The 25,040-nt window shown below is 43.9% G+C and overlaps 1 protein-coding gene across 1 annotated transcript in view; it reads left to right on the forward strand.

Annotated features, from left to right (window-relative positions):
• HIP1R (huntingtin interacting protein 1 related) overlaps positions 1-25,040 on the forward strand; it is a 161,696-nt gene that overhangs the window by 125,563 nt on the left and 11,093 nt on the right. The window contains exons 20-28 of the mRNA XM_030217833.1: positions 3,239-3,325; positions 3,768-3,875; positions 10,648-10,784; positions 11,650-11,760; positions 12,516-12,574; positions 13,757-13,787; positions 13,892-13,954; positions 15,979-16,079; positions 17,003-17,108. Coding sequence (XP_030073693.1) covers positions 3,239-3,325; positions 3,768-3,875; positions 10,648-10,784; positions 11,650-11,760; positions 12,516-12,574; positions 13,757-13,787; positions 13,892-13,954; positions 15,979-16,079; positions 17,003-17,108 — 803 coding nt within the window. The remainder of the gene's footprint in view (positions 1-3,238; positions 3,326-3,767; positions 3,876-10,647; positions 10,785-11,649; positions 11,761-12,515; positions 12,575-13,756; positions 13,788-13,891; positions 13,955-15,978; positions 16,080-17,002; positions 17,109-25,040) is intronic.

The raw sequence follows: 25,040 nt of genomic DNA on the forward strand, positions 1-25,040 counted from the left end.
GGTATGGAGTCCAGGTGTGCGGATGTTATAATGCCGTTGTATCGCTCCATGGTGCGACCGCACCTGGAGTATTGTGTTCAGTACTGGTCTCCGTATCTCAAAAAAGATATAGTAGAATTGGAAAAGGTACAGCGAAGGGCGACGAAAATGATAGTGGGGATGGGACGACTTTCCTATGAAGAGAGGCTGAGAAGGCTAGGGCTTTTCAGCTTGGAGAAGAGACGGCTGAGGGGAGATATGATAGAAGTGTATAAAATAATGAGTGGAATGGATCGGGTGGATGTGAAGCGACTGTTCACGCTATCCAAAATACTAGGACTAGAGGGCATGAGTTGAAGCTACAGTGTGGTAAATTTAAAACGAATCGGAGAAAATTTTTCTTCACCCAACGTGTAATTAGACTCTGGAATTCATTGCCGGAGAACGTGGTACGGGCGGTTAGCTTGACGGAGTTTAAAAAGGGGTTAGATAGATTCCTAAAGGACAAGTCCATAGACCGCTATTAAATGGACTAGAAAAATTCCTCATTTTTAGGTATAACTTGTCTGGAATGTTTTTACGTTTGGGGAGCGTGCCAGGTGCCCTTGACCTGGATTGGCCACTGTCGGTGACAGGATGCTGGGCTAGATGGACCTTTGGTCTTTCCCAGTATGGCACTACTTATGTACTTATGTACTTATGTACTAATCTTACTTTGTAAACTGCCCTCTTCAGCAGAATCATCACAAGTTCTACTGTGCAGGGTTTCGATAAGTCTTCTTCAGGAACTCGAAATGTTTGTAGCTCAAAATTCACGAGGCAAGAAAAGAAAAGTGCCCTTCTTCTAATAGTGCCCCGGGATTGGTAGCATGGAATGTTGCTGCTAATTGGATTTCTGACAGGTACTTGTGACCTGGCTTGACCACTGTTTGGAAAACAGGATACTGGGCTAGATGGACCATTGGTCTGACCCAGTATGGCTACTCTTATGTACTGCCTAGTTGTTCCAAGTTGGGTAAGGACATAGTGCCTTATCTTCCCTTGGTGTCTCCAGTACTGACATTGGTACGCTTGCCCTCTTCCCCCCCCCCCCCCCCAAAAAAAAAAATAAAGCCTACAACTAACTTTTCAGAGTGGAGGAGTAGCCTAATGGTTAGAGCAGTGGACTAAGAACCAGGGAAGGCCATTTCAAATCCCAATGATAGTCCTTGTGATCTTGGGCAAGTCACTTAACTCTCCATTGCCTCGGGTACAATGTATGTTGTTAGCCCTCCAGGGTCAGGAAAATACCTCCTGTACCAAATATAATTTGCTTTGAGCTCTAGCTGAAAATGTTATGAGCTAAATCCAAATCCCTTCCCCTATTTAAGTCTCTAAAAAATAATGCATTGGGGACTTCACAGGGTAGCACGGAAAACCAACAAAATATTCAGTGCAATATTACTTTTTACAATGTTGAGCTTACTCTTTAACAAGGAAGATATCCTATGCCATCTGTCCAGATCGTTTTTGAATATCCTTAACAAAGACAAAGTGCAACTGGTAAAAATCTTCAAATCGGCCATTATTTAAGAGTAATAGTGTTGAAAAGACCCAGTGAAATGAAAATTTAGCCTTAAGCCTCTGTTTGCCTCCTGACTGGTGTAAACCGGCAATGTCCCTGATTTAGATTCATTTAATTTATGTCCTGAGATTGCTATACCTGCCACCAACCAACCCAAAGGCCTCCAATGGCCGTACAACCCAGCCCAGTACCGGCCTTAGTTGATGCAGCCAGAGTCGTCATCAAAGCACCACTTGACATGCAAACACATATGCAGCCCTTTAAGTTCTTGTGCTGGAATGTTTCCATCAGGTGTTGTGTGCCTCCTGGACTGTTAGGAGGTGCTGCTTTTTGAAGCTTGGATGGGGATCCTTTTATAACTGCAGTCCCCTAAGAGGGTTGTATAAATCATGAAGGCTGCCATCTTTGCATCAACGTTGTACAACAGATGAGTCTCTTTGGATAGTCTAGCAATACTACTACTACTTATCATTTCTATAGCGCTATAAGGCATAAGCAGCGCTGTACACCATACACAAAAAGACAGTCCCTGCTCAAAGAGCTCACAATCTAAAAATGAAATGTTGCTAGTGGAATAGCAACATTCCATGTAGAATCTCAAATAGTAGCAACATTCCGTGTAGAATCTCAAGTAAGAGCAACATTCCAGAATCTCAGATAGTAACAACATCCCATTTGCATCCCACTGCACTAACCACTAGGCTACTCCTCCACTAGCAACATTCCATGTAGAAGCCTGCCCTTGCAGATCAGCAATGCGGCCGCACAGGCAACATTCCATGTAGAATCTCAAATAGTAGCAACATTCCGTGTAGAATCTCAAGTAAGAGCAACATTCCAGAATCTCAGATAGTAACAACATCCCATTTGCATCCCACTGCACTAACCACTAGGCTACTCCTCCACTAGCAACATTCCATGTAGAAGCCTGCCCTTGCAGATCAGCAATGCGGCCGCACAGGCTTCTGTTTCTGTGAGTCTGACGTCCTGCACATACGTGCGGGACGTCAGACTCACAGAAACAGAAGCCTGCGCGGCCGCGTTGCTGATCTGCAAGGGCAGGCTTCTACATTACTACTACTACTTATCACTTCTATAGCGCTACAAGGCATACGCAGTGCTGTACACCATACACAAAAAGACAGTCCCTGCTCAAAGAGCTTACAATCTAGAAAAGACAGGTAAACTAATGTATGTTACAATCTATTATTCAGGGATTTTCTTACAATACCATAATGTATTCTCCCTTACCAAATATGTTTGCAATTTGTATATACTCACACCATGAGATGTTCCATATATATTCTGTTCCTTATATGTTACCATGTATGTATACACCCTAACGCAATACCATTTGTAAACCTGTTACACAGAAATGGCAAATGTAAGCCACATTGAGCCTGCAAATTGGTGGGAAAATGTGGGATACAAATGCTACAAATAAATAAACAGAACAATTAAGGGTAAGGGAATAAAGAGGTGAGGATAAAAGGACAGGGTAAGTGAGTTAGTACAAAATAATCTGGTTCTGAGTTCACATGTGTACAGATATGCTTGAGGAATAGCCAGTGTAGGTTTCTTAAAACCAGGCCAGAGGTGGCTGTTGAGGGCCAAGCGTGCACTGTGTAAACATGTGGTGACCTCTTAGCATGTTCATCTCTTATGCCACTGCCTGACCTTGTGCTCTTTCCACAGATTACCTCATTAGCAGAGCTCAGTCAGCCCTGGAATCCATAAGCTCACTGGAAAATGGACATGCACAGTACACACAGAATCTGACAGGTAGGTCTCATATTTTTAAAATTAGAGGCACACTATGCTCTTTAGTGAAGAGAGAGTCAACTTCTGTAATAAACTGATATATTTGATCTGCTTTAGTTGGATTAATGAATTACAAGAAAATTGGAGATAAAATTTGTGCTCACAAGCAGACATGCAGCTGTATGAGGGAGGTGAAGTGACAGCGATGACCTTAGGCTTCAGAGGATTCTGAAGAAAAGGAGAGTTGGAGGTTGAAGCCTTGTGTCTCCTGCTCGGTGGGATGTTTTGTGCATTGCAGGGAAACCCTTGTTAAGATTTGATGCCAGACGTTTTTATCTATTGCAGTGCTCTTGATTTGCGTTTTAACGTGAGGCAGGGGTAGACTTTTATCCTTAAAAATTAGTTTCATCACATTGCTTTTTTTTTTTTTAATACCATCTTTTTATTTTTGTTGGCTTGACAGATGCTACAGGATTGGTAGGGGCACTGGCACAGTTTGCGCACCTGATGGCTGACACTATCGTGAATGGCAGTGCCACTTCCCACATGGCACCCACAGACCACGCCGACAGTAAGTAGTGGCTGCATCCTGATATGGCCTCTGACTACGTGGAGATAGCAGATTTTCTTTTCTTTTTTTTGTAAATATATAACCCACTTGTTAAAGCAGCCAGTGATTTTCATTGCCTAGGCTAGTTGTGGAAACAGACTAGTTCTCTTCCTTGTAACTATTACCAGCTTAGTAATAAATTATGTTTCAATATTTTTATTGATAACAAATGCAAATTTACAAACAGGTCCTTGTGAGAATCTTACATATCATTTCCATTGTCATCAAACTTTATACAGTTATGTGTCCCTTTCCCTATCCCTCCTTCCCACCCTATCCTCCCTCTCCCCCCCTTTCCGTTACAGATGTTATTAATAATTTTATTCTAGCGAGATAGAGATTAGGAAACAAACAATTGTCTCTTTGCTGATGGTTGTAGCGTATTCCAAAATTTACTCCAGGTCTGCAGCAATCTTTCCCCTTCTGCTGAATCTAGGTCTCGGATTGCACATCGCTCTAGTCTTGATAGATCTATCATAAATACTCTCCATTGGGTGATATTTGGGTCTGTTTGGTCCATCCAACCATGTAATATCACTTTTTTTCCAATCTGTATTGCGCGTTGTAAAAATCTTCTGTACCCCGGCAATGTCGGCTTAGCATATCTATATACACCAAATAGCATCAGTGCCTGTAATTCTGTCTTTCTGTGCCAGTATGACCAGACCTTCCCAAGCACCTGCTTCCAAAATCTTTGTACTCTAGAACAAGTCCAAAACATATGCCCCAGGGTCGCCTGAGGGGAGGCACATCGTGGGCATTGTCCTGTTGCACCAAAACCCGCTTGGTGGGCTCTGTGCGGTGACACATATAAACGGAGTGCAAACTTATATTGTGATTCCCAGTATCTTGTAAATGGGGAGTTTTGTACTATGTAGAGCAAGTAAGTTTGTAGTACATTCTCTGACACTTCTACTCCGAGATCCGTAGACCAGTCTTGGGCCCGTTTTTTATAATCTATGTCTTCTGTAGTATCTAGTAAGTGCCTGTGATGATATTTTAACGGGACTTCATTTTGGGACCCCAATGTCAGTGCGGTGTTCAACGTGTCCTGCACATCTTCGCTAAGGTTAATCCATCCTAATGATGCAGCGTAGTGTTTCACTTGCATATAAGCAAACAGGTCTGCAGCTGGTAACGAATATTCCCTTTGTATATCCGCAAATGTCCGCAATTGTCCTTCCTCGTTTATTAGTTGATATAGGAAGTGAACACCTTTTTGCCTCCACCGAGCAAACACTCCCGAGGTGGTGCCCGCTGGGAAGTCAGGGTTATGATGCAAGGGTAGAAAGGGCGTTGAACTCGCTGAGAACCCATGCCGTCTGCATATCCATCTCCATGCTGCTCTGGCAGATGTCACAAAGGGGTTAGTTGCGGTCTTAATATCTGGGCCGCGCTGATATTTATGCGAGTGCAGCAGCCAACCTAGATGTATCTTGGGGAATGCGGCTGACTCTATCAAAGTTGCTGAAAACTCCTGGCACCCCACCAGCCAATCCCTTATATGCCTCATCGAGCTTGAAATCGTTAGATACCTTATACTTAGTAGGCCCATTCCCCCATGCGACTTAGGTTTCTGTAGGACACTAATTGGGAGTCTAGGTCTCCGACCCTGCCAGAGAAACCGCTGGATCGCCCCAGTCAATGCTTTCTCCTCTCTTTGCTTCAGATACAGCGGAAGCATCTGGAAGGTGTATAGCCACCGGGGTGCCACCATCATATTGAAAAGAGCGATCCTTGCAGTCAGGGAAAGCGGCAACCTTCCCCACAACAGTAATGTACGCCTGGTCTCAGTCAAAAGCGGCAGCACATTCTCCCCGTACAGCCTTGAGGGGTCTGTGGGCACCACTACCCCTAAATATTTCAATTGCCCCGGTGCCCATTTCAAGGGGAACTCTCCCCGCCAGCCAGCCCGGATTTCCTCCTTTATCGGCATGGCCAAGGACTTTGTGGGATTTAGCCTAAATCCTGACAGTTCTCCATATTCCTGTATCACTCTGAGCAGATTTTCCAGCGACTGTTGGGGTTCATCCAAGAGGAGCATTAGGTCGTCCGCGTACGCTAATAAATCCACCCTATGTCCTGAAATTTGCGCCCCTTTGATATCTTTAGAATTCCTGATTACACACAGTAAAGGCTCTAGGGTGAGCACAAATAATAAGGGTGAGAGTGGGCAGCCCTGTCGGGTCCCCCGTTCTATTGCAAACTCTCTAGTCCTGACCCCATTGACCAGGATCGCTGCTTTTGGTTGTGTGTACAGAGCTTTAATTGCTTCTAGATACCATCCCTGAATCCCTACCCACCTCAGCGTCTCAAACATGAACGGCCATCTGACTTCATCAAATGCCCGTTCTGCATCTAAACTGACTACCAATCTGCTAATGTCCGAGTCTCTTGCATGTATCAGTGCTGCTATAAGCTTGCGCACATTAAGCACCGATTTCCGCCCTCTGACAAACCCCACCTGGTCTTCGTGTATGATCTGGGGCAAACTAGGGGCCAATCTGTCTGCCAATATCCTGGACATGATTTTAATATCCACATTTATTAAGGATATTGGTCTGAATGAGCCAGGTTGCAATAGGTCTCTTCCTGGTTTCGGAATCAAACTTATCAGCGCCGAATTCGCATGTCGGGGAAAAGCCCCCTGCTGGACCACCGTGTGATAAACCTCCAACAATGGACCCACCAATTGTGCTTTAAGCATTTTGTAAATTCGCCAGTAAAGCCATCAGGCCCCGGCGCCGAATGAAGGCGGAGCTTCGTGATGCTCTGCATAATCTCTTTTGCTGTTATTGGCTTATTCAAAGCCTCCACCACGGCTGGTGATAATTTAAGCATGCCAGTGGTGTTCAGATATTCCAACAGTCTAGCCCTTCCTCCTTTCTGCTCCCCCGCATCTTTATATAAAGACGCAAAGTGCTCCCTTAGCACTTCAGCCACCCCTTCCATTGTGTTTGCCACCCCTCCCGCTTTTGTATGTAATACTGGTATAAAATTTTGCTTTCTTGCGGCTTTCACCACCTTAGCCAGATAGGCTCCCGGTCTATCTCCATGTTTCTGAAGTCTAAACTTCCGGTAAATCAGTGAACGAGTCATTCTCTCGTGTATAAGACTATTCAGTGCCATCCGGGTCACCATTAGGGTATCATACCTGGCTGGCGTGGGAGATGCTGTGTATGCCTTCTTTACCTCTTTTAATTTCCGTTCTAGTGCGATGACTTTCCGATTGATGCACCGATTGCGCTTACAAACATAGGCAATTACATCCCCCCTTAGCACTGCTTTTGCCGCGGACCAAAATAGGCCTGGGTCTTCTAGGTGTTGCTCATTATTCTTCAGGTATTCTCCCCATCTGTCATGGATGTATTTATTGAATTCCGGGGAGGAGTATAGGTATGCAGGAAATCTCCAGCCCGAGGATTGTTGAAAAAAGAACTGCGCCTCCAGGTCTACCCAAATCAGGGCGTGGTCAGAGATTTCCTCCGGGCCTATACTAGCGTCCAACACCTGTGAGAATAGCGTCTGAGACAACACTATATAGTCTAGTCTTGACTGTGTACGATGCGCCCTTGAGGTGTGGGTGTAATCTCTTTCCTCTTGATGAAGCAATCTCCATGGGTCTACTAGTCCTGCTAGTGTGCAAAAGGATTCTAATATAGTCTCGCCCTCCATTCCTCCCTGCATTCGTTCTCCTGATCTATCTACCTGCACATCATATACCTGGTTCATGTGTCCCGCTATTAGCAACGGTAAGTGTGCGTATTGCTGACATCTGTTAAGTAAGTGTGCAAAAAATTTTCTGCTTTTCACCAGGGGCGCATAAACTGCCACCAGGAGCACTTCTTTCCCTTGCAAGTTGATTTGAACTCCCAGATATCTCCCTTCCCCATCTTTAAACCTCAATTTGGTGGAACATGCTAGGGATTTGTTTATCAAAATTGCCACTCCCCCTTTCCGTCCGGTTGCCGGGGAACAGAACACCTCACCCACCCAATGCCGTTTTAGTTTGTCATGCTCTTCTTGGGATAATCTCGTTTCTTGTAAACAAGCTATATGTGTGTCATGGCGTTTTAGGGCCGCTAAAATTTTCGTGCGCTTCACTGGGGATGTAATGCCGCAAACATTCCATGAGACCAGGCGTACCGCTTTACTCCTTAATTTAACCAGGGTCTTCCGTGTACAGTCCTACAATTATGTGATATATTAACCGCCCCAGGGCGCCCAGCCTCACCCTTGGGGACTGCTGCTTCGCCACATCATCCATACTGCTGTTATGCTTCCCTCTAGTTATATCTCCATGTCCCAGTCTGATGTATTCTCCCCTCTCTTCTCGCCACTTGTACTTATTCTCATCTCCCTCCCTCTCCCCCCCCCCTAACAAAGTTCCCTTCCCCCCCGCCCCTCCCATCACCTCCCAAACTGTAACAGTAGGAACCACTTCAATGCACAAGGCCCCCACACCCTTTCTTATTACAACAGCATGTTATACAACCCATCACTTCAAATGTTTACATCCCTTCGTATATCTAAGGCAGTCAAACCTTACAATGATGTTCAGTCTCCTGTAGGGCTTCTCTGTATGTCTCCTAAGTCTTTCTCCAGATGGGAGACATATTCTTTTGCTGCATTTACTGTTTCAAAAACTTTCCAGCTGTTATCCTGTCTGATCTTTAATAGAGCTGGGTATAGAAGCATGAACTTGATTTTAAGATCAGCCAGTCTCTTGCAGATAGGTGTAAACTGTCGCCGTCTGTCCTGCAGGTGGGCAGAGTAGTCTTGGAATATTCTTATGAGGTGCCCGTCGTATTTTACCTCATCTCTCTTAAGCCGATATCCCCGTAGTATTTCTGCCTTATGTATGTAGTTGTGGACTTTCAAAATCACTACACGAGGCGCCTGTCCGCCATCTTTGCTTCGCCCCACGCGGTGTGCTCTTTCCAGGCATAGTTTTCCCGCAGAATCTGACAAGGCGAATTCGGAGGCCAACCAGCGTTCTAGTGTTGTTGCCAGCACTCGGTCTCCGATAGTTTCAGGTAATCCAACGATCCGCAAATTGGACCGTCTTGACCTGTTCTCCAGGTCATCCAGTTTTGCTGATAAAGAATCTACCGTTCCGGTAAGTTTTTTCACTTCTGCTTGGAGTGGTGTAGTGGTGTCCTCGAGGTCTGATACCCTCCGTTCCAGCTCTCCAGTCCGCTCTGTTATAGCGGTAAGTCGGGCTTCGAAGGACTCAAATTGGCTGGATAATTTATCTAGTTTTGGCTCCAGCGTCGTTGCTAGTACCTCTGTAAGTTGCGCCAATTGTTCAGCCGAGAACGTCGGCCCAGCGCGTGATGGCGATTTCTCTCCCGCCACCTCTAGCGCCTTCGCCTTATCTTTATCTTTCTTCGCCCCTCTACTTGCCATTCCTTTAGCTGGCGCTTCCAAAAATTTGTCCATGTATGATCAGATGGCCTGCTCTGCCTGAGAGGTATTATTTTTTTTATCGTTGTTGGGTTTCTTAGCGTTTAAGCGCGTTTGGGCCTCGGAGAGAGCAAAAAACACGTCTCACTCTCTCATCGCACCACGTGATCCCCCCCTTAGTAATAAATTATAATTTCCTTTTTATCTTGTGGACCATCTCTTGCACAAACATTTAAAATGATGGCAGAGAATGACTAAGCAGTTTATCCGGTCTGCCTTGCAAACGAACAGCCCTTCTCCCTTCAAGATTCTCTGTGTTTTTCCCACACTTTCGTGTATTCTGATACAATCTTCATCTCCACCACCTCCACTGGGAGACTATTCCATGCATCCATCACCCTTTCTTTAGAGTCTGTCCCCTTTCACCATAATCCTATGTGACCCCCTGCCTGACTCTCAGCTATTTAAATGTGCCTATTTCTCATTTTCCATCTCTTCCCATGGTAAATGTATTTAGATTATTATGCATGTCCCTTTGTTTTATGATTTATGATGGCTTTCAACCATTTTAGTAGCTGCCCTTAGATTAACTTCATCCAGTTTATATCCTCTTGAAGGTGCAGTCTCTAGAATTGCACACAGGACTCCGTGACTTAAAGGCACTGTCACTTCCTGGCCATTCCTCTCCCTTTACACCCAAGCATCCCATCTAACTTTTCCTGTCACCTCATCTACCTGTTTGGCCACCTTAAGATCATCAGATTCAATTGCCTCCATGTTCTGCTCTTATTTTACTCACAGAACTTCAACCCTACACTGTACATCTCCCTTGGGTTTCAGCAGCCCAAATACATTTTTTTAGCATTGAATCTTAAGTAATAAGCCAAAGGAAGTGCAGTCAGCCACAAGTGGATATGGAGACAAAGTTTATTGAAAACCAAGACCCAACATGGCCCATGTTTCATCATATAGCCTTCCTCAGGGGTCTAAATTAATATAAATGTGACAAACGTGACAGAAATAAAATGCAAATATTTGCAACTTAGGAAAAAAATAATGTACACAGTATAAAACTAAATAAAGATTATTAAAAATGTTAGACCATTTCCTCAAATTTCACTAGATCTCCCCCTCATGTTCTACACCTTACAATTTTGTCCCTGTTTCAAATGTTAGCATCACATGCAAAAATCAAACCTTTCCTTGGAAAGAACTGGACCAAGGACGGCCCCCCCCCCCCCCCCCCCCCCCGTAATGCCCCTTTCATAGGAGTTAATGAGTATTTGTTGCCAGTAAGATGGATAAAATAATAAATAAAATCTTTCAGGATTAACAGACAGCTGCCGGGACTGTGGGAATCGAAGTCTGCAGTATCTGAATGAGCTGAAGGATCGCCAGTCGCTGAGACACGCGGATCCAGCAAGTGTGAGGAGAAGCCTGGAGAGCATCCTTCATCTGGGCCAGGTAGAGCAGATAGTGTAGTGCTCAAAGGTAGCAGGAGTATGTTAGAGAGAAGTGTCGCCTTGCCAGATCTTGCCACATAAGCTGTGTGGTGGATAGAGCAGGACTGGACCTTTCCTGGCACAAGGTGTATAGAGTCCCTCTTATATCTGTGATGAGCAGCACTATTAATGACCAGTCACATGTTCAGAACTTCATATCTCATAAATGATTACATTGTAAGAAAAAAAATCTCTTTAAATTTCAAGTAATGTATTATTAATTTGGCTCAGCGGTTTTCTCTGGTTTTAGGGCTCAGGCAGTATACAGGCTATAGTGCCATGAGTCTTTATTGGCAACTATATTTCTGTCCATATTCCATATCCCAATACTTAGCTGATCCATCACAGTGACAGACACGGATACATGTGCACCTCCTTGTATGGTCAGTAGGTGTTGTTATTGTGTAACAGGGAAGGCTCCTTTTCCCAGGGGTGTTACAATGGTGTCTACAGTACCACCAATGAGCCTGTGCATTAGAGGTCAGATTCGGCATTGAACACAGGATTTCTATATGTGTTCTAGCCCTCGGACAATGTGTTTAAACAGAGCAATTGTTTTCAAGTATCTTACCATTTTGCTCCCTCGTTAGTATACCTTGAAGTATCAGCTGTTGAGGATAATACCAGCCGGGACTGGATAGATGTCAAAACGCCTGATGCATCTTACGATGTACCATAATGTTAGCTAACATTTTTAAGACTACTGCTGTAGTGTTTGAGTCAAATTTCAAGTTTATTCGATAAGATACATCGAGTGGCTTACACTGTTAAAAACAATCTACGGGAGAATAAATCCAGTCTGATTTAAATACATTGTTGTTGCCTAGGAACTGAGGCCGAAGAATTTGGACATTAAGCAAGAGGAGCTTGGTGATATGGTAGAGAAGGAAATGGCTTCTACCTCTGCAGCCATTGAGGATGCAGTACGCAGAATTGAGGTGAGTTGAGAGCGTGTGTGTTCAGTGGTTTGCCTGTACCTGGGGTACCAGTGAACCTCTTCATGTTTCATCCCTCAGAGAGCATCTTCTGAACAAGAGAGGTGAAATGATGTAATTCGTCCTGAAGCCTAATGACATTTGAATGATTGAAGAAATTATGACTTAAGAGAATACTTTTAATTGGTGGTGGTTACTGACCATTTGTTCATTTGAAACACTGCAAAAGGCATAGAAATCTTTTTTTATTTTTTGTTTTTTAAAAGATTTGAATTGCTTTCTGTGCCCAGTTTGCTTGGGTTTTGTGGTTGGAACTGTGACAGGAGGTTGGCTACTCTGCTCAGTGCTTAAATTGTAAAATCCAAAGTTCCATGATGATGAGTGACACAGCTGGTCAATCTCTGCTCACAGCTTCTGAAAACAAAAGTTGATAGTAAAGTACAGAAGAGCATTTGTATTCTGGACCTTATAGTACCTGATCAATATACGTGGAGCCTCTGTGACTCATGCAGGACTGTGCTGCTTTTGGGTAAAAGGACCAGTGGTGCCATTATAATTGGTATCATTTACATCCCTTTTCATTAGAACGTCAATATGACATGAAAATCAGTCACAGCAGCCTCTTTTAAACTCAGGTTTCTGCACATTTTCAGAACTGGACTGTGTTTTTCCTCTTATTCCCTCTCTGCTGCATGAAAAGAAGAGATAATGGGCCAAAATGATAAAACCAGCTTGTAAAATGTTTGTTTTATCAACAGGAAATGATGAACCAGGCCAGACAGGGAAGCTCAGGGGTGAAACTGGAAGTAAATGAGAGGTTGGTGAAGTCCTGTTTTTCTGTTGCATGCACTACAGCACACCTTATGTGATTTTGTTTTTTAGCTTTTTTTTAGAGGGGGGGGGGGGGGCAGGATGCTGGGCGTCCCAAAACTGCGGTCTGTGGTGCTGTCCACAAGGAAGAGGCTCTTGTTCTCAGCAGGCTTTAATAATCTATTGCACCTGGCCTTTTTTTGCCATGCTGAGTGTTGGCGTCCACCCTAGGCTTCTAAATTAGACCAGCTAACCAGTTTCCTAGTTTGTCAGGGACTGCTGCAAGGTACAGTTCCTTTTTTAAACTCAAATGTCCTAGGCATCCAAAAATCTCATTGGAGATTGTTTGCAGAAGTAGTGTACAGGGCAGGAGGAGGGCAGGCAGGGCGTGGAGGTACCAGAGAGGCGTCTGGGGTGGGCAGGGCATGGAGGTGCTGGAGGGGTGTCTGGGGCAGTTCTTTCCTTTAGATTCTGCACCAAAGTATCCATAAGTCTTAAGAGCATTAGTAGTATATTTGAGAGACTGAGATAATATTCCAGATACCTTGACTTAGGAGTGAGGTTCATTACTGTCACTGTGTGCACAAAACTAACTTATTTGAAGACATTCCCCCCTTGAGATGCATTTTTTACTTCAGTTTTTTAACGAAAGAAGGCATGAACCATAATGGACATCATTAGATATGCAAATGAGGCAGACAGTAAAGTGCGCTCTACATTCGTCCTTCAGGGGTAGTTAAATTCTTATCGTTTTTGGGCTTATTTTTTGCTGCATTAAATAAGTAATGAGCTGTTTGTCAGTACACTTTACTGCAATGGCCTCATGACCTGGCAGTGGTGCTGGGACAGGTTTCTGAAGTCACTTGCTTCTTAACAGCCTGACCCAAAAATGTAGAGACAGTGCTAAGGAGCAATTTGATGTAAAACACCAAATATATCCTGGAGGACCAGTGGGGCTCTGGGCAAGTTTCTGAGCTGCAGGAGCGTCTGTCCTCCTTCTCCACCTCCCCCTCTACTGGGGGCTAAGGAAAAGAGAATAGGCCACTGCCGAGAGACTGAAAGGGAAACACTTTCATTTCTCGACCTTCCCTTCTGTACCCAAGAGTTTTCTTTCTTTCACAGTAATCAACTTGTTTTCTAATAATAAACCAGCTTTCCCTTTCTAACGTTTAAACTGTTCTCTGCACAGGATTCTGCAGTCCTGCACAGAGCTGATGAAAGTGAGTATCTTCATCTTAAAATTTACTGCATATGTATCTTATAATATCCTGGAGGGGACTCGTTCCAGGCTCTAATCCTGCTGTGTTTTTTGGGGGTTTCATAGGCCATTCGGCTTCTGGTCCTGACTTCTACAAACTTGCAGAAGGAGATTGTGGAGAGCGGAAGAGTAAGTTTGATGGGAAAATCTTATAACAAATTGACGTGTTCGGTAATGTGGCATGCATCCCTGCATGACGTGTCCTCTTTGTAACAATATTATTGAGTTGTAGTATGCATAACATGCCATCATTGAGACCTCTGCTGTCATTTCAGCTTAACCAGTTATGCCATGATCAGATTATTGCTGCCTCGGCCTGAATCCTCACCTAATCTCCCCCCTTGGCCCTTTCCATGGCCCCTTTTACCACCTCCTTTCTAGCCATAGCCAGCCCCTACTACAGCAATAACAGAAAATAAGTGTATGTAGAGGGCAGCAGAACGAACGCCTTTATGGTTGAGAGGAGTGGAGAAACATCTGTCCCTGACAATAAAACTCCCTAGTTGCTGATGCTCTGTGGAGCAACATGTTGGCAAGCCTATGGCCTTGGTGGCCCACCCTTTCCACTTCCTATGGCAGGGCTTGTGTACTAATGCACACCTCTCCTTTCGCATGGGTTTGCTGTTCCTAGACAGCCAGCGTTGTGAGGTGGAGCTGCTGCAAGCTCTGTTGGGTGTGTGTCCTGGCTTGTAGGCGCCATGCTGTATTTAATGTAATTGCTGCTTTGGGCACCAGTCAAAAATCCTAGCCAACAGGAGGCCCGGAAGGTGGCATGATGCCTTCAGGATTTACCTACATTATCAATGCTGAAACTTGGACCTTCCTGCTACAGCAACTCCTTGTTGAATACAGCAAGGTTGAGATTTTGCTGTAGGTCACACAGTGAGGGATGGGGAGGGGACCTGAACATCTACTGGGCTCTATTAACTATGCAAACATTAGCCTTTCAAAGTAAAATTTAAATAATACAACAGGCCACTACTACTACTACTATTTAGCATTTCTATAGCGCTACAAGGCATACGCAGCGCTGCACAAACATAGAAGAAAGACAGTCCCTGCTCAAAGAGCTTACAATCTAATAGACAAAAAAAATAAATAAAGTAAGCAAATCAAATCAATTAATGTGAACAGGAAGGAAGAGAGGAGGGTAGGTGGAGGCGAGTGGTTACAAGTGGTTACGAGTCAAAAGCAATGTTAAAGAGGTGGGCTTTCAGTCTAGATTTAAAGGTGGCCAAGGATGGGGCAAGATGTAGGGGCTCAGGAAGTTTATTCCAGGCGTAGGGTGCAGCGAGACAGAAGGCGCGAAGTCTGGAGTTGGCAGTAGTGGAGAAGGGAACAGATAAGAAGGATTTATCCATGGAGCGGAGTGCACGGGAAGGGGTGTAGGGAAGGACGAGTGTGGAGAGATACTGGGGAGCAGCAGAGTGAGTACATTTATAGGTTAGTAGAAGAAGTTTGAACAGGATGCGAAAACGGATAGGGAGCCAGTGAAGCGACTTGAGGAGAGGGGTAGTATGAGTAAAGCGACCCTGGCGGAAGACGAGACGGGCAGCAGAGTTTTGAACCGATTGGAGAGGGGAGAGGTTACTAAATAAAAGTAACCTCCATGCAGCTATTCCTCCACAAGCCCCTGTGATGATCAAAGGACAAGAGTCAGGGCTGCTGTTCTTTTATGTTCTCTAAATGTCAATATTTTTAGTATCACAAGCTCGTACTCCTCTCCCTGGAATACAAATGACTTTACACACCAAAAAGTCCAAATGTTCTAGTGGAGGAATAGCTTAGTGGTTAGAGTAGCAGGCTAAGAACTAGCGAAGCCAGGGGTCAAATCCCTCTCACGCTCCCTGTGACCTTCAGTAGTTCATTTTGCCCCTCTTACCTCAAGTTCAAACCTGGATTATAAGCCCTTAGGGGACAGAGTGCCTGTGTATAACATACCTTGAGGTAAATCCAAATAGATAAATAAAAAGAAATCTCTTTAATTTGAGCTTTACATGGGAGAAGAGAGATGAACGTTAGTCTCAGAGGTGTCATTCGAGTTCTTTCCATTTTCAACCTGGTCTAAAAGACTTTGTTTAAACTTTGTAGAGAAAGCCGATTTCCTTTTCCGCTCTAATGTATAAACTAAGTAAACCTTTGTTTGACCTTAGGGGGCAGCTACAACACAGGAATTTTATGCGAAGAACTCGCGCTGGACAGAAGGATTGATTTCTGCCTCCAAAGCCGTCGGATGGGGTGCAACGCAGCTTGTGTATGTATCCACAGCGTTTGCAAGGATTGCAAGAAACGACACCATTGAAAAATGAAATGGTTTACTTTTCTTTCTTGTGCATAGTTTACGTGGCCCACTGGAGTTTATATAAATGATTTGTTCAGAAAGCAAAGTCAGGGGTGTTAACTGTGAGGTGTGACAAGGGCTGGACCATTCTGTATGAGTCCTTTGTCTTATCCACTTCCACTGAGCAGGCGCTGTTGGCCTTTGCCGTGCCCCAGTTTGATGTATAGTAACAGAGAGAGGGTACATAGTGGGTTGGAGGAGTAGCCTAGTGGTTAGTGCAGCGGCCTGAGAACATTGAGAACCAGGTTTGATTCCCACTGCAGCTCTTTGTGAATCTGGGCAAGTCACTTAACTCTCCCTGCCTTGAGTGTAACCACAGAAAGGCAGTATAATCCCATCCCCTTTCCCTTGAGGGTCAAAAAAATCATAAAATTAGGCAGGTGCAGAACAAAACCAGAGGAAACATGAAGATGGCCTAGTGGTTAGGGTGGTGGACTTTGGTCCTGGGGAACTGAGGAACTGAGTTTGATTCCCGGCACAGGCAGCTCCTTGTGACTCTGGGCAAGTCTCTTAACCCTCCATTGCCCGCCGCATAGAGCCTGCCATGAGTGGGAAAGCGCGGGGTATAAATGTAACAACAACAAAAAAAAAGATTCACCAATTTTATTCACAAGCTTAGTAAAATTGAACAGCCAGATACTACTACTTATCATTTTTAAAGCGCTACTAAACGTACACAGTGCTGTACACTTGAACATGCCAGCTTTGGCCCCAACCGTACCCTCAGTAAGGAAAGGTAAACCTGTGTAGTGTTCTGACAAAGCCAGGTGCCTGGATAAAGTCAGATGAATCATTCAGATTTTCTGAAACGCGTGATGGACTGTTTTTCTTTTCAGGGAATCGGCAGACAGAGTGGTGCTGCACACAGGCAAATATGAAGAACTGATCGTTGGGTCCCATGAAATCGCTGCCAGTACGGCTCAGCTCGTAGCCGCTTCAAAGGTAAAATCATCCAGCTTGTACGCAAATGCTGGGAGAAAAGGGCATAATTTGTTCTCAAATAGATCCTTTTAATTGATCAAGAAACCAGCACTAGATGTGTTTGATACTTGTCAGTAGAACTCTTTGATTCACCTACTTATCTGGCAGGTATGTTCACTTCATATGTTCTTTTGCAAATGCTCAATTCCTCTCAGTTGAATTTATTAGTGAAGGTGTTTCCTTCCCCTGCAAGAATCCGGCAAAGGTTATACCCATTGTGTTCTTATCAGATGTTAACCTTATGAAACTCCCTTCCCCCAGCTTTAAGAATGGAAACAACTGTCCCTTGTTTTAAGGCTGGCATAAAGCTAAGATAGATATATATATTTATTTATTTACCAGGTGTTTGGAAGCTTAAGACTTGGTGCAGAGTAAATTGATGGCAAATGATTTGCATTGTCAAAGGTCTTTTGGTGGTAAAAGGTTTTGTTTTTGCCTGTTATGTCATCCTTATTGTTTTGTTTTTGCCTGTTATGTCATCCTTATTGTTTTGTTTTAGAATGTTATGTATAGCACTTTGATACGTATTTCAAAAGGCTGTTTATCAACTTCCTAAATAAAATGAAATTAAGTTAAATAAAGATGTCAGGAGGTGCCATGGCCCAGCTTAAGTACTATACTTTTATACATATAATGCGTGCAGATTGTGAGTCTACTGATACAACATGTGCTATACCAGTTTTTTCTAAAAATGTGCTAATTGCCAAGTTAACATTTTTTTTATTTTTTTTTTACTTTTCAACATTTTTATTGAATTTCCAAGCTTTAAACATCCAACACATTACATTTACTTGTAGCTAACAACCAAAAGCTTCCCGCCGGAGTTAAATAATAGTCTCGTCAACTAAGTTTTTAAACACATTTTCCCCCCCCCCCCTTTTAACCCAATATAACGCAACTTTAGGGTCCTCCAGATATCATATACATCCTCCTTTGTGTAATAAATATAGCTGCTGAAGTCCAGATACATCCCAAAGGTATCAGCCCATGCTACCATCCGTTACTTAAGTCAATTCCCCCCCCCCCCCCCCCCCTCTAGCTATCCTCCTGAACTTGTGTTCTGATAGTCCAGGAGGATCCTCCCCCTCTTCCCCTTCCCCGTTAACATTTGTTTTTAAGGGCTTTTCTTTTTATGTTCTTGCAGGCATCATTACCGCATAACACCTGCAAAAACATCTTAAGTGCGCTAATTTTCCAGTTAGTGCATCTTAGTAACAATACACTACTGCACCCAGTGTGGGGGTGTGCACAGTTTGTAAAAACGTGTATAATGCACGCATTATATATGTAAAAATACAGTACTCCATTTGCCAGCTTCCTGTTTCCCTGCACTGTAGGGGTCACTGGGTCCCCCTCCCCTTCTGCACTGCTTAGGTGGTATTCACACTACTGGAAACAATGGAGGTATATGTTTTGTTACTGGCATAATTGGTCTGGGCATTTAATAACATTCATCCTCATTGGAGCGCTCTGGCCCCAGTCACAGTGAGGAGGAAGAGATGAGTGCATGAAGGTGCAGCTCTGCCTGAGAGAGTCCCACAGTGAAATGGTAAAGAGGGTTTCCTTCTGGAAATCCTACAGCCTTTCCAGTCAGTTCTTTCCAGATTGAATTTACTGTGCTTGAGACAGTTTTACATGTTTTATTCTTGAAATGAAGAACTTTATTCATATCAGATCACAGCAATACAATACCTGAGACATAGAAACATTAGCAGAGTAGATAATGGCAAGAAAAGAACACTTGGCCGAGGATTACTCTGTTCTGCCTGACTGCAGTGCAGATTTTGTTGTTGGAGGAGGCTGGAGAGTCAGGCGACTGCCAGTGAGTGCTACAACAATGGATGGTTTGGGTCCCTGCAGGAGAGCAGGGGGATCCGGCTACCAGAAGCATTTGGGGATTAACAGGGCAGCAGTGGGAACATACCAAATGTCTTTAAGAGGGATGGAGACATCCCTGGCCCCTTGCTGCAGGCCTCCTCGGCAGGGTCAGATCCTAGGCAGCAAACGCACACGTGTGTCAAACAGGGCCATATTTTTTGAACCTCAGCTTGTTTACTTTGTCTTCAGTTTTCTCCTTTGTTTTTTTTTTTTTTTTTCCCTTTCTTGGTCTTGTTATCCCCTACGTAGAATAGGATGGCAGCTAGCTCAGACTGAAGAGAGGGAGCGTCTGAGCTTGTTGAGCAGACAGGAAAGACTAGCAGGGTTGTCAGTTATCGCTAGGATGATGCACACTGGCACATGCTCTAAAAGTCTTCCAGACTGTTCTGAGCTCTAGGGGAGCAGGTTTGAACTGACACAGTCACATGATGTCACCTGTGTAGCTGCCTTATCTCACTTGTCCGCAGAAAATGCCCTTGCTCTTTTTTTCTTTTTTTTTTAAACTTTCTGAAGAGCAATGAAAGGTCAGTGAAGGATTAACCCAGTGGTTACAGCAGAACAAGGAAAGCCATGATTTGAATCCCTCACATTCCTTTGGTTTGGGAGTCACATGATATCACCCTCCATTACCTCAGGTACAAAATTTAAACTGTGAGCCTTCTGAGGTCAGTAAAACACCTGTTGTACTTGAATGTAGCTCAAATTGAACAAAGAATGAAAAGGTATAAACTTAAGCTATGAGGGCCATCTAGTTGGAGTAAAAGTGACATCTTGTGGTCATTTGCAAGAGTAGCTTGTGTTTTTCTGTAAGAGCTTAATTTGTGGAAGGGTGTACCCCGTTTTATATGTGGGGAAAAATATTAAATGCTGGGCCCCCAACCAGCACCCTTCTTGTATTAGATTCAGGAGAAAAATTACAAATAGAAGATCATTCAATTTGGTGTAGTAGTTGATTCAAAACTGTCTTTTGAATTGCGATTGAAAGCTGTGACAAAAACATTTTTTAGGCCACAACAATTAAGAGCGGTTTGCTCTAGGTTACATCTGAGTAGTTTTAGAATTGTGACACTGGCTGTTTTATATCGATACTTGGATTATTGTATTTCATTATATGGTGGGCTTTTCAGATAAGAAAGTACAGGGATTGGGGATTGCAAATTCTACAGAATACGGTGGTTAGGTTGATTTTTGGTTTGGGTAAATAGGAAAGAGTTACTCCATTGTTACAGGATCTTATAAGAACATAAGAATAGCCATACTGGGTCAGACCAATGGTCCATATAGCCCAGTATCCTTCTAAGAGTGGCCAATCCAGGTCACCAGTACCTGGCAGAAACCCAATTAGTAGCAACATTCAATGCTACTGATCTGGGGGCAAGCAGTGGCTTCCCCCATGCCCATCTCAATAAGAGACTATGGATTTTTCCTCCAGGAACTTGTCCAAACCTTTTTTTAAACCCAGATACCCTAATCGCTGTTACCACATCCTCCGGCAACGAGTTCCAGAGCTTAACTATTCTTTAAGTGAAAAAATATTTCGTCCTCTTTGTTTTAAAAGTATTTCCATGTACACCTACGTTCCAACGTGGTGGTGTGCCCTCCATGGGAGGCCTGGACACATTTAGTCAGTCCGGTTGTGGGGCGGGGTAGGGGGGCTGCCCTTCAATAACTGAACTGCTTCCAATCGGGGGTAATGTTGATTTTCTCTCAGGTCAGGATAATACAGCCTTTTTAACTTGAGAGTGAGTGGGCAATTACCCTGTTGGAACATGTTCTTTTGGGGGGTAATGCTATTTCTTCATTGGCAGATCTCCAAGAGCATATAGGCAAGAGGTGGGGGAATAGATTTGCATATTGCCAATTGAATTATTATGTAAATTCCTTGGATTGGTGATCGCTTAATCTCCACATTGGAGGTAAACTGAGAGCCTTACTTATGTTTAAACCAATTTTATTTAAAATATACCAATACCAACATAGTGATCACCATTTTTTGTATAAACATACAAACTATGAAATCCTTCTGCCCCCATCCACCCGTCCTCCCTGATCCCAAGACCCAGAAAGCATCACAAGCATAGCGGCTACAGAAGGCCTGTACTCTTTTATAACCTTCTGAGCCAAAAGTTCAGTAACCAATATTCCTAAAAAAAAAACCACCCCCACCCCAACAAACTTGAACAGAAATGTAGGACACCAAGAACAGGCAAAACTGAGAAAACTGGATTCTGTAGGCTGTTAAGAATCAATCCCCATCCCCATGGGTGAAGTGTTTGTAAACAGAGCTCCAAAACCAGCAAAAATTGTTTGTTACACTTCAGTGAGCCTTTCATTTTTTTTTTGTTACATTTGTACCCCGCGCTTTCCCACTCATGGCAGGCTCAATGCGGCTTACATGGGGCAATGGAGGGTTAAGTGACTTGCCCAGAGTCACAAGGAGCTGCCTGTGCCTGAAGTGGGAATCCAACTCAGTTCCTCAGTTCCCCAGGACCAAAGTCCACCACCCTAACCACTAGGCCACTCCTCCACTGTTGCTACTATTTGAGATTCTACATGGATCACCAATGTGGCCGCGCAGGCTTCTGCTTCTGTGAGTCTGACGTCCTGCACGTACGTGCAGGACGTCAGACTCACAGAAACAGAAGCCTGCGCAGCCTTCTACATGGAATGTTGCTAGTGGAATAGCAACATTCCATGTAGAATGTCCAATAGTAGCAACATTCCATGTAGAATCTCCAATAGTAGCAACATTCCATGTAGAATCTCCAATAGTATCTATTTTATTTTTGTTATATTTGTACCCTGCGCTTTCCCACTCATGGCAGGCTCAATGCGGCTTACATGGGGCAATGGAGGGTTAAGTGACTTGCCCAGAGTCACAAGGAGCTGCCTGTGCCTGAAGTGGGAATCAAACTCAGTTCCTCAGGACCAAAGTCCACCACCCTAACCACTAGGCCACTCCTCCCAAGTTACCAACTGATATAAGTGATTTCTCCAGTGCCAGGCTCTGGTTACACCCAATATTGTAGAATGCTTTTACATGCTACCAAACACATCTTACAAAATAACAGTGTTACCCTTATGTCTACTACTGTAAGACCCCAACTTATCCAATATCCTGTTCCACCAAGCCCACCACATCACCACCCAAAGCAGAACTAATGTAGTGTCTAAGTTTTGTCCAAAGGTTCTGTATCTTAGGGTAAAGCCAAAATAAATGATAGTTGACTGCTGTCCTACACTTCACGCAGTGGGAAGATTGTATGCCCCCTATATGGTAAAGTTAGGATTGAGCGCAGTAAGCACAGTGGTGTACTGTAAAATAACAATCCTGTAAGCTGTGCGCAAGGCGTGAGGCCTGGAATGCTCTTCAGACGTCCCAATCGGGCAATGGCGTTCCTACATCCCCCTCCCACCTGCATTGCAAATCCTATTAAGTCTTTGGGGGCTCCTGCTGAATCGGGGTGCAATGAAGGCCCGAAACTGTAAGCTCATTGGATATGTCAATGAAAAATTCCCGTATCCTGCTCTCTCATTCTACCGTTTAAAAGCTTGTTATCCAAGGAAGTGATATAATGTTTAATCTGGCAATAAGCAAATCTGTTACCCCAAGTGACCCATATTTGATTTTGTAGCTCTTCAAATGGGAGCAAGTCTCCTTCCCTATTCAGCAGATGCTCCCCAAAGTATATACCTTTTTGTTCCCATAAAGCAAAGATGTTGTTTTCCAGCCCTAGTTCCAAAGCTATATTCCCCTTTATGGAAAGCTGGTCTGTGACCACAGGATCCACCCCCTAAATGTTGCATAGGGACCGTCCACATAACCTGCTTCGGGCCTAGTAACAAGCTTCACCAGAGGTTTTTAGGAAGCTGAGCATAATACACCATTTCAAAGTCCAACGGGGTGTGTGTGGAGCTATGACAGAACCAATCCCCCATGTTCCTTAGCAAGCAGGCTTGGTTGTAGAATTTCACTTTAGGAAGGCCCAAGCCCCCTCTGACACCAGCTTCCCACCAAAAAAGAAAAACGCATCTTTGGTTTCCTACAACAAAATTGGGAAATTGAGCCCAACAAAATTGGGAAATGAGATGATTAAGACTCTTAAGATAGTGTTTATAACAGATAAAGCCTTTTCGGAAAGAGGACCATTTTCACCAAGCTTGTCCGGCCTGTCAGCATCGGGGGAAGATCCCTCCAGCTTTCCAATTGTCTTCTAGTAGCTTCTGTAAGAACTGAGACATTTAATGATATATCAAAGAAGTATCCATTGCTAACGTATGCCCAAATTCTTAAAGGAACTGTCCTCCCAATGCAGCAGAAAACCCCAGCCCCAGAAATGTCACAGGCTCGCAGCCAACAGTAAAGCCTCCAATTTACTTTAGTCTAAAGCCTGCATAATCTCCATATTCCCTACAAGTTTCCAAAAACGCCGGCATGGAGTGTTAAGGGGTTAGTAAGATGGACCAAAAGATTGTCAGCAAAGCAAAGAGGCCCCACCAACACTCCCTGAATAGCTGGATTGCCCATGATATCCTGAAGCAAGGGGTCTAAAATTAATAGAAAAAGGAGAGAGAGGGTGACGCCTCAACCTGGCTACACTTCTGGCCAATTTAGGTGTTACTCGGGATGGGAAAGGAGTCTTCAACTATTACAAATAGTACGCTGTTCTTGGTTTCTTTTTGATTTGTATTTTTGGTATTTTCTGATAAACAGTTTAAAATATAAAATATTGATTTGGGCTCACTGGGCTGCTTATATTGGTGTTATTGTTTATTTGCATGCCCCTTCTTCTTATCAACCACTGTGTACTTTGCTGTTCATCTCAAGCCAATCTTTTTAGAATCCTGGTAAAACACGATTCGAAAGTGCTAAACCCCTCTGAGAAAAACTGCATTGGCTCCCAATTAAAGAACGCATTACCTTCAAAATTTGCACCCTGATCCACAAAATTATCTATGGCGCAGTCCCAGGATACATGATAGACCTTATAGATCTACCAAACAGAAACAGAACCGGATCATCTCAAACATACCTAAACCTCCATTACCCAAACTGCAAAGGACTCAAATACAAAGCAACCTATGCATCGAGCTTCTCCTATATGAGCACACAACTATGGAATGCACTGCCAAAAGCAGTGAAAACAATCTACGACCACCTAAACTTCAGGAAATCATTAAAAATTTACCTATTCAAAAAGACCTATCCTACTGACTCTACATAGATGTCTACACACTGCAACACAGCATACCCAACGATCATACCGGACATTATATAACCTTCCCTCTCTTCGACCCCACATTGTGACTGAATCAAATGTACTTTTAGTCAACTACAATATTACCTTGTACTTTTCTCTACCGGTCTTGGCAAATGCCTTACGGTACTATGTAAGCCACATTGAGCCTGCAAATAGGTGGGAAAATGTGGGGTATAAATGTAACAAATAATAATAATAAACAAGTGTGACTGAATGCCTCTCGTAGCACTGCTTTTTCATGTGTGGCACTCTTAGGAAATTTTAAAGTGGCCTTGAAGACTTGGATGTTTTCACAAGCTTTCCCCTGATTTAGTGTGATGGATTCTGGGTAACGTCTAGCACAGGAGCCTTTCCTTCCCTGTTCTGTGTCAATATGTCATTGCTTACTATCGTTGTGCAGTTCTTCCATGTCTTCTCTGTCATGCCTGTCATAAACTATTTCGATGTTGTCATTTGTTGGGACTTGAAGCTTGCTCCGGAGATCTTCTCCTATACTGCTATCATCTATGCTGATATCACTTCCTTCTGACGTAGAATTTCTAAACGTAGCACCATACCGAGCTGGAGTTGTGCCCGGTGCGACATGCCCCCTGGTGCCCCCACCCCACCCCCTGCAACATGGCCAAGAAAAAGTGACAGTGAATGGGGAGCAATTTTGGTGCCCCCACCTCCCTTGCACTCTGTGTGGCTACACCACTCACACAGCTGTTCAAGTGTTGGTGGTATGCGCGTTCTTTTACCTTGCTCCCTGTCT

The sequence above is a fragment of the Microcaecilia unicolor genome, chromosome 11, assembly GCF_901765095.1.
Source record: "Microcaecilia unicolor chromosome 11, aMicUni1.1, whole genome shotgun sequence".
Lineage (NCBI taxonomy): Eukaryota > Metazoa > Chordata > Amphibia > Gymnophiona > Siphonopidae > Microcaecilia > Microcaecilia unicolor.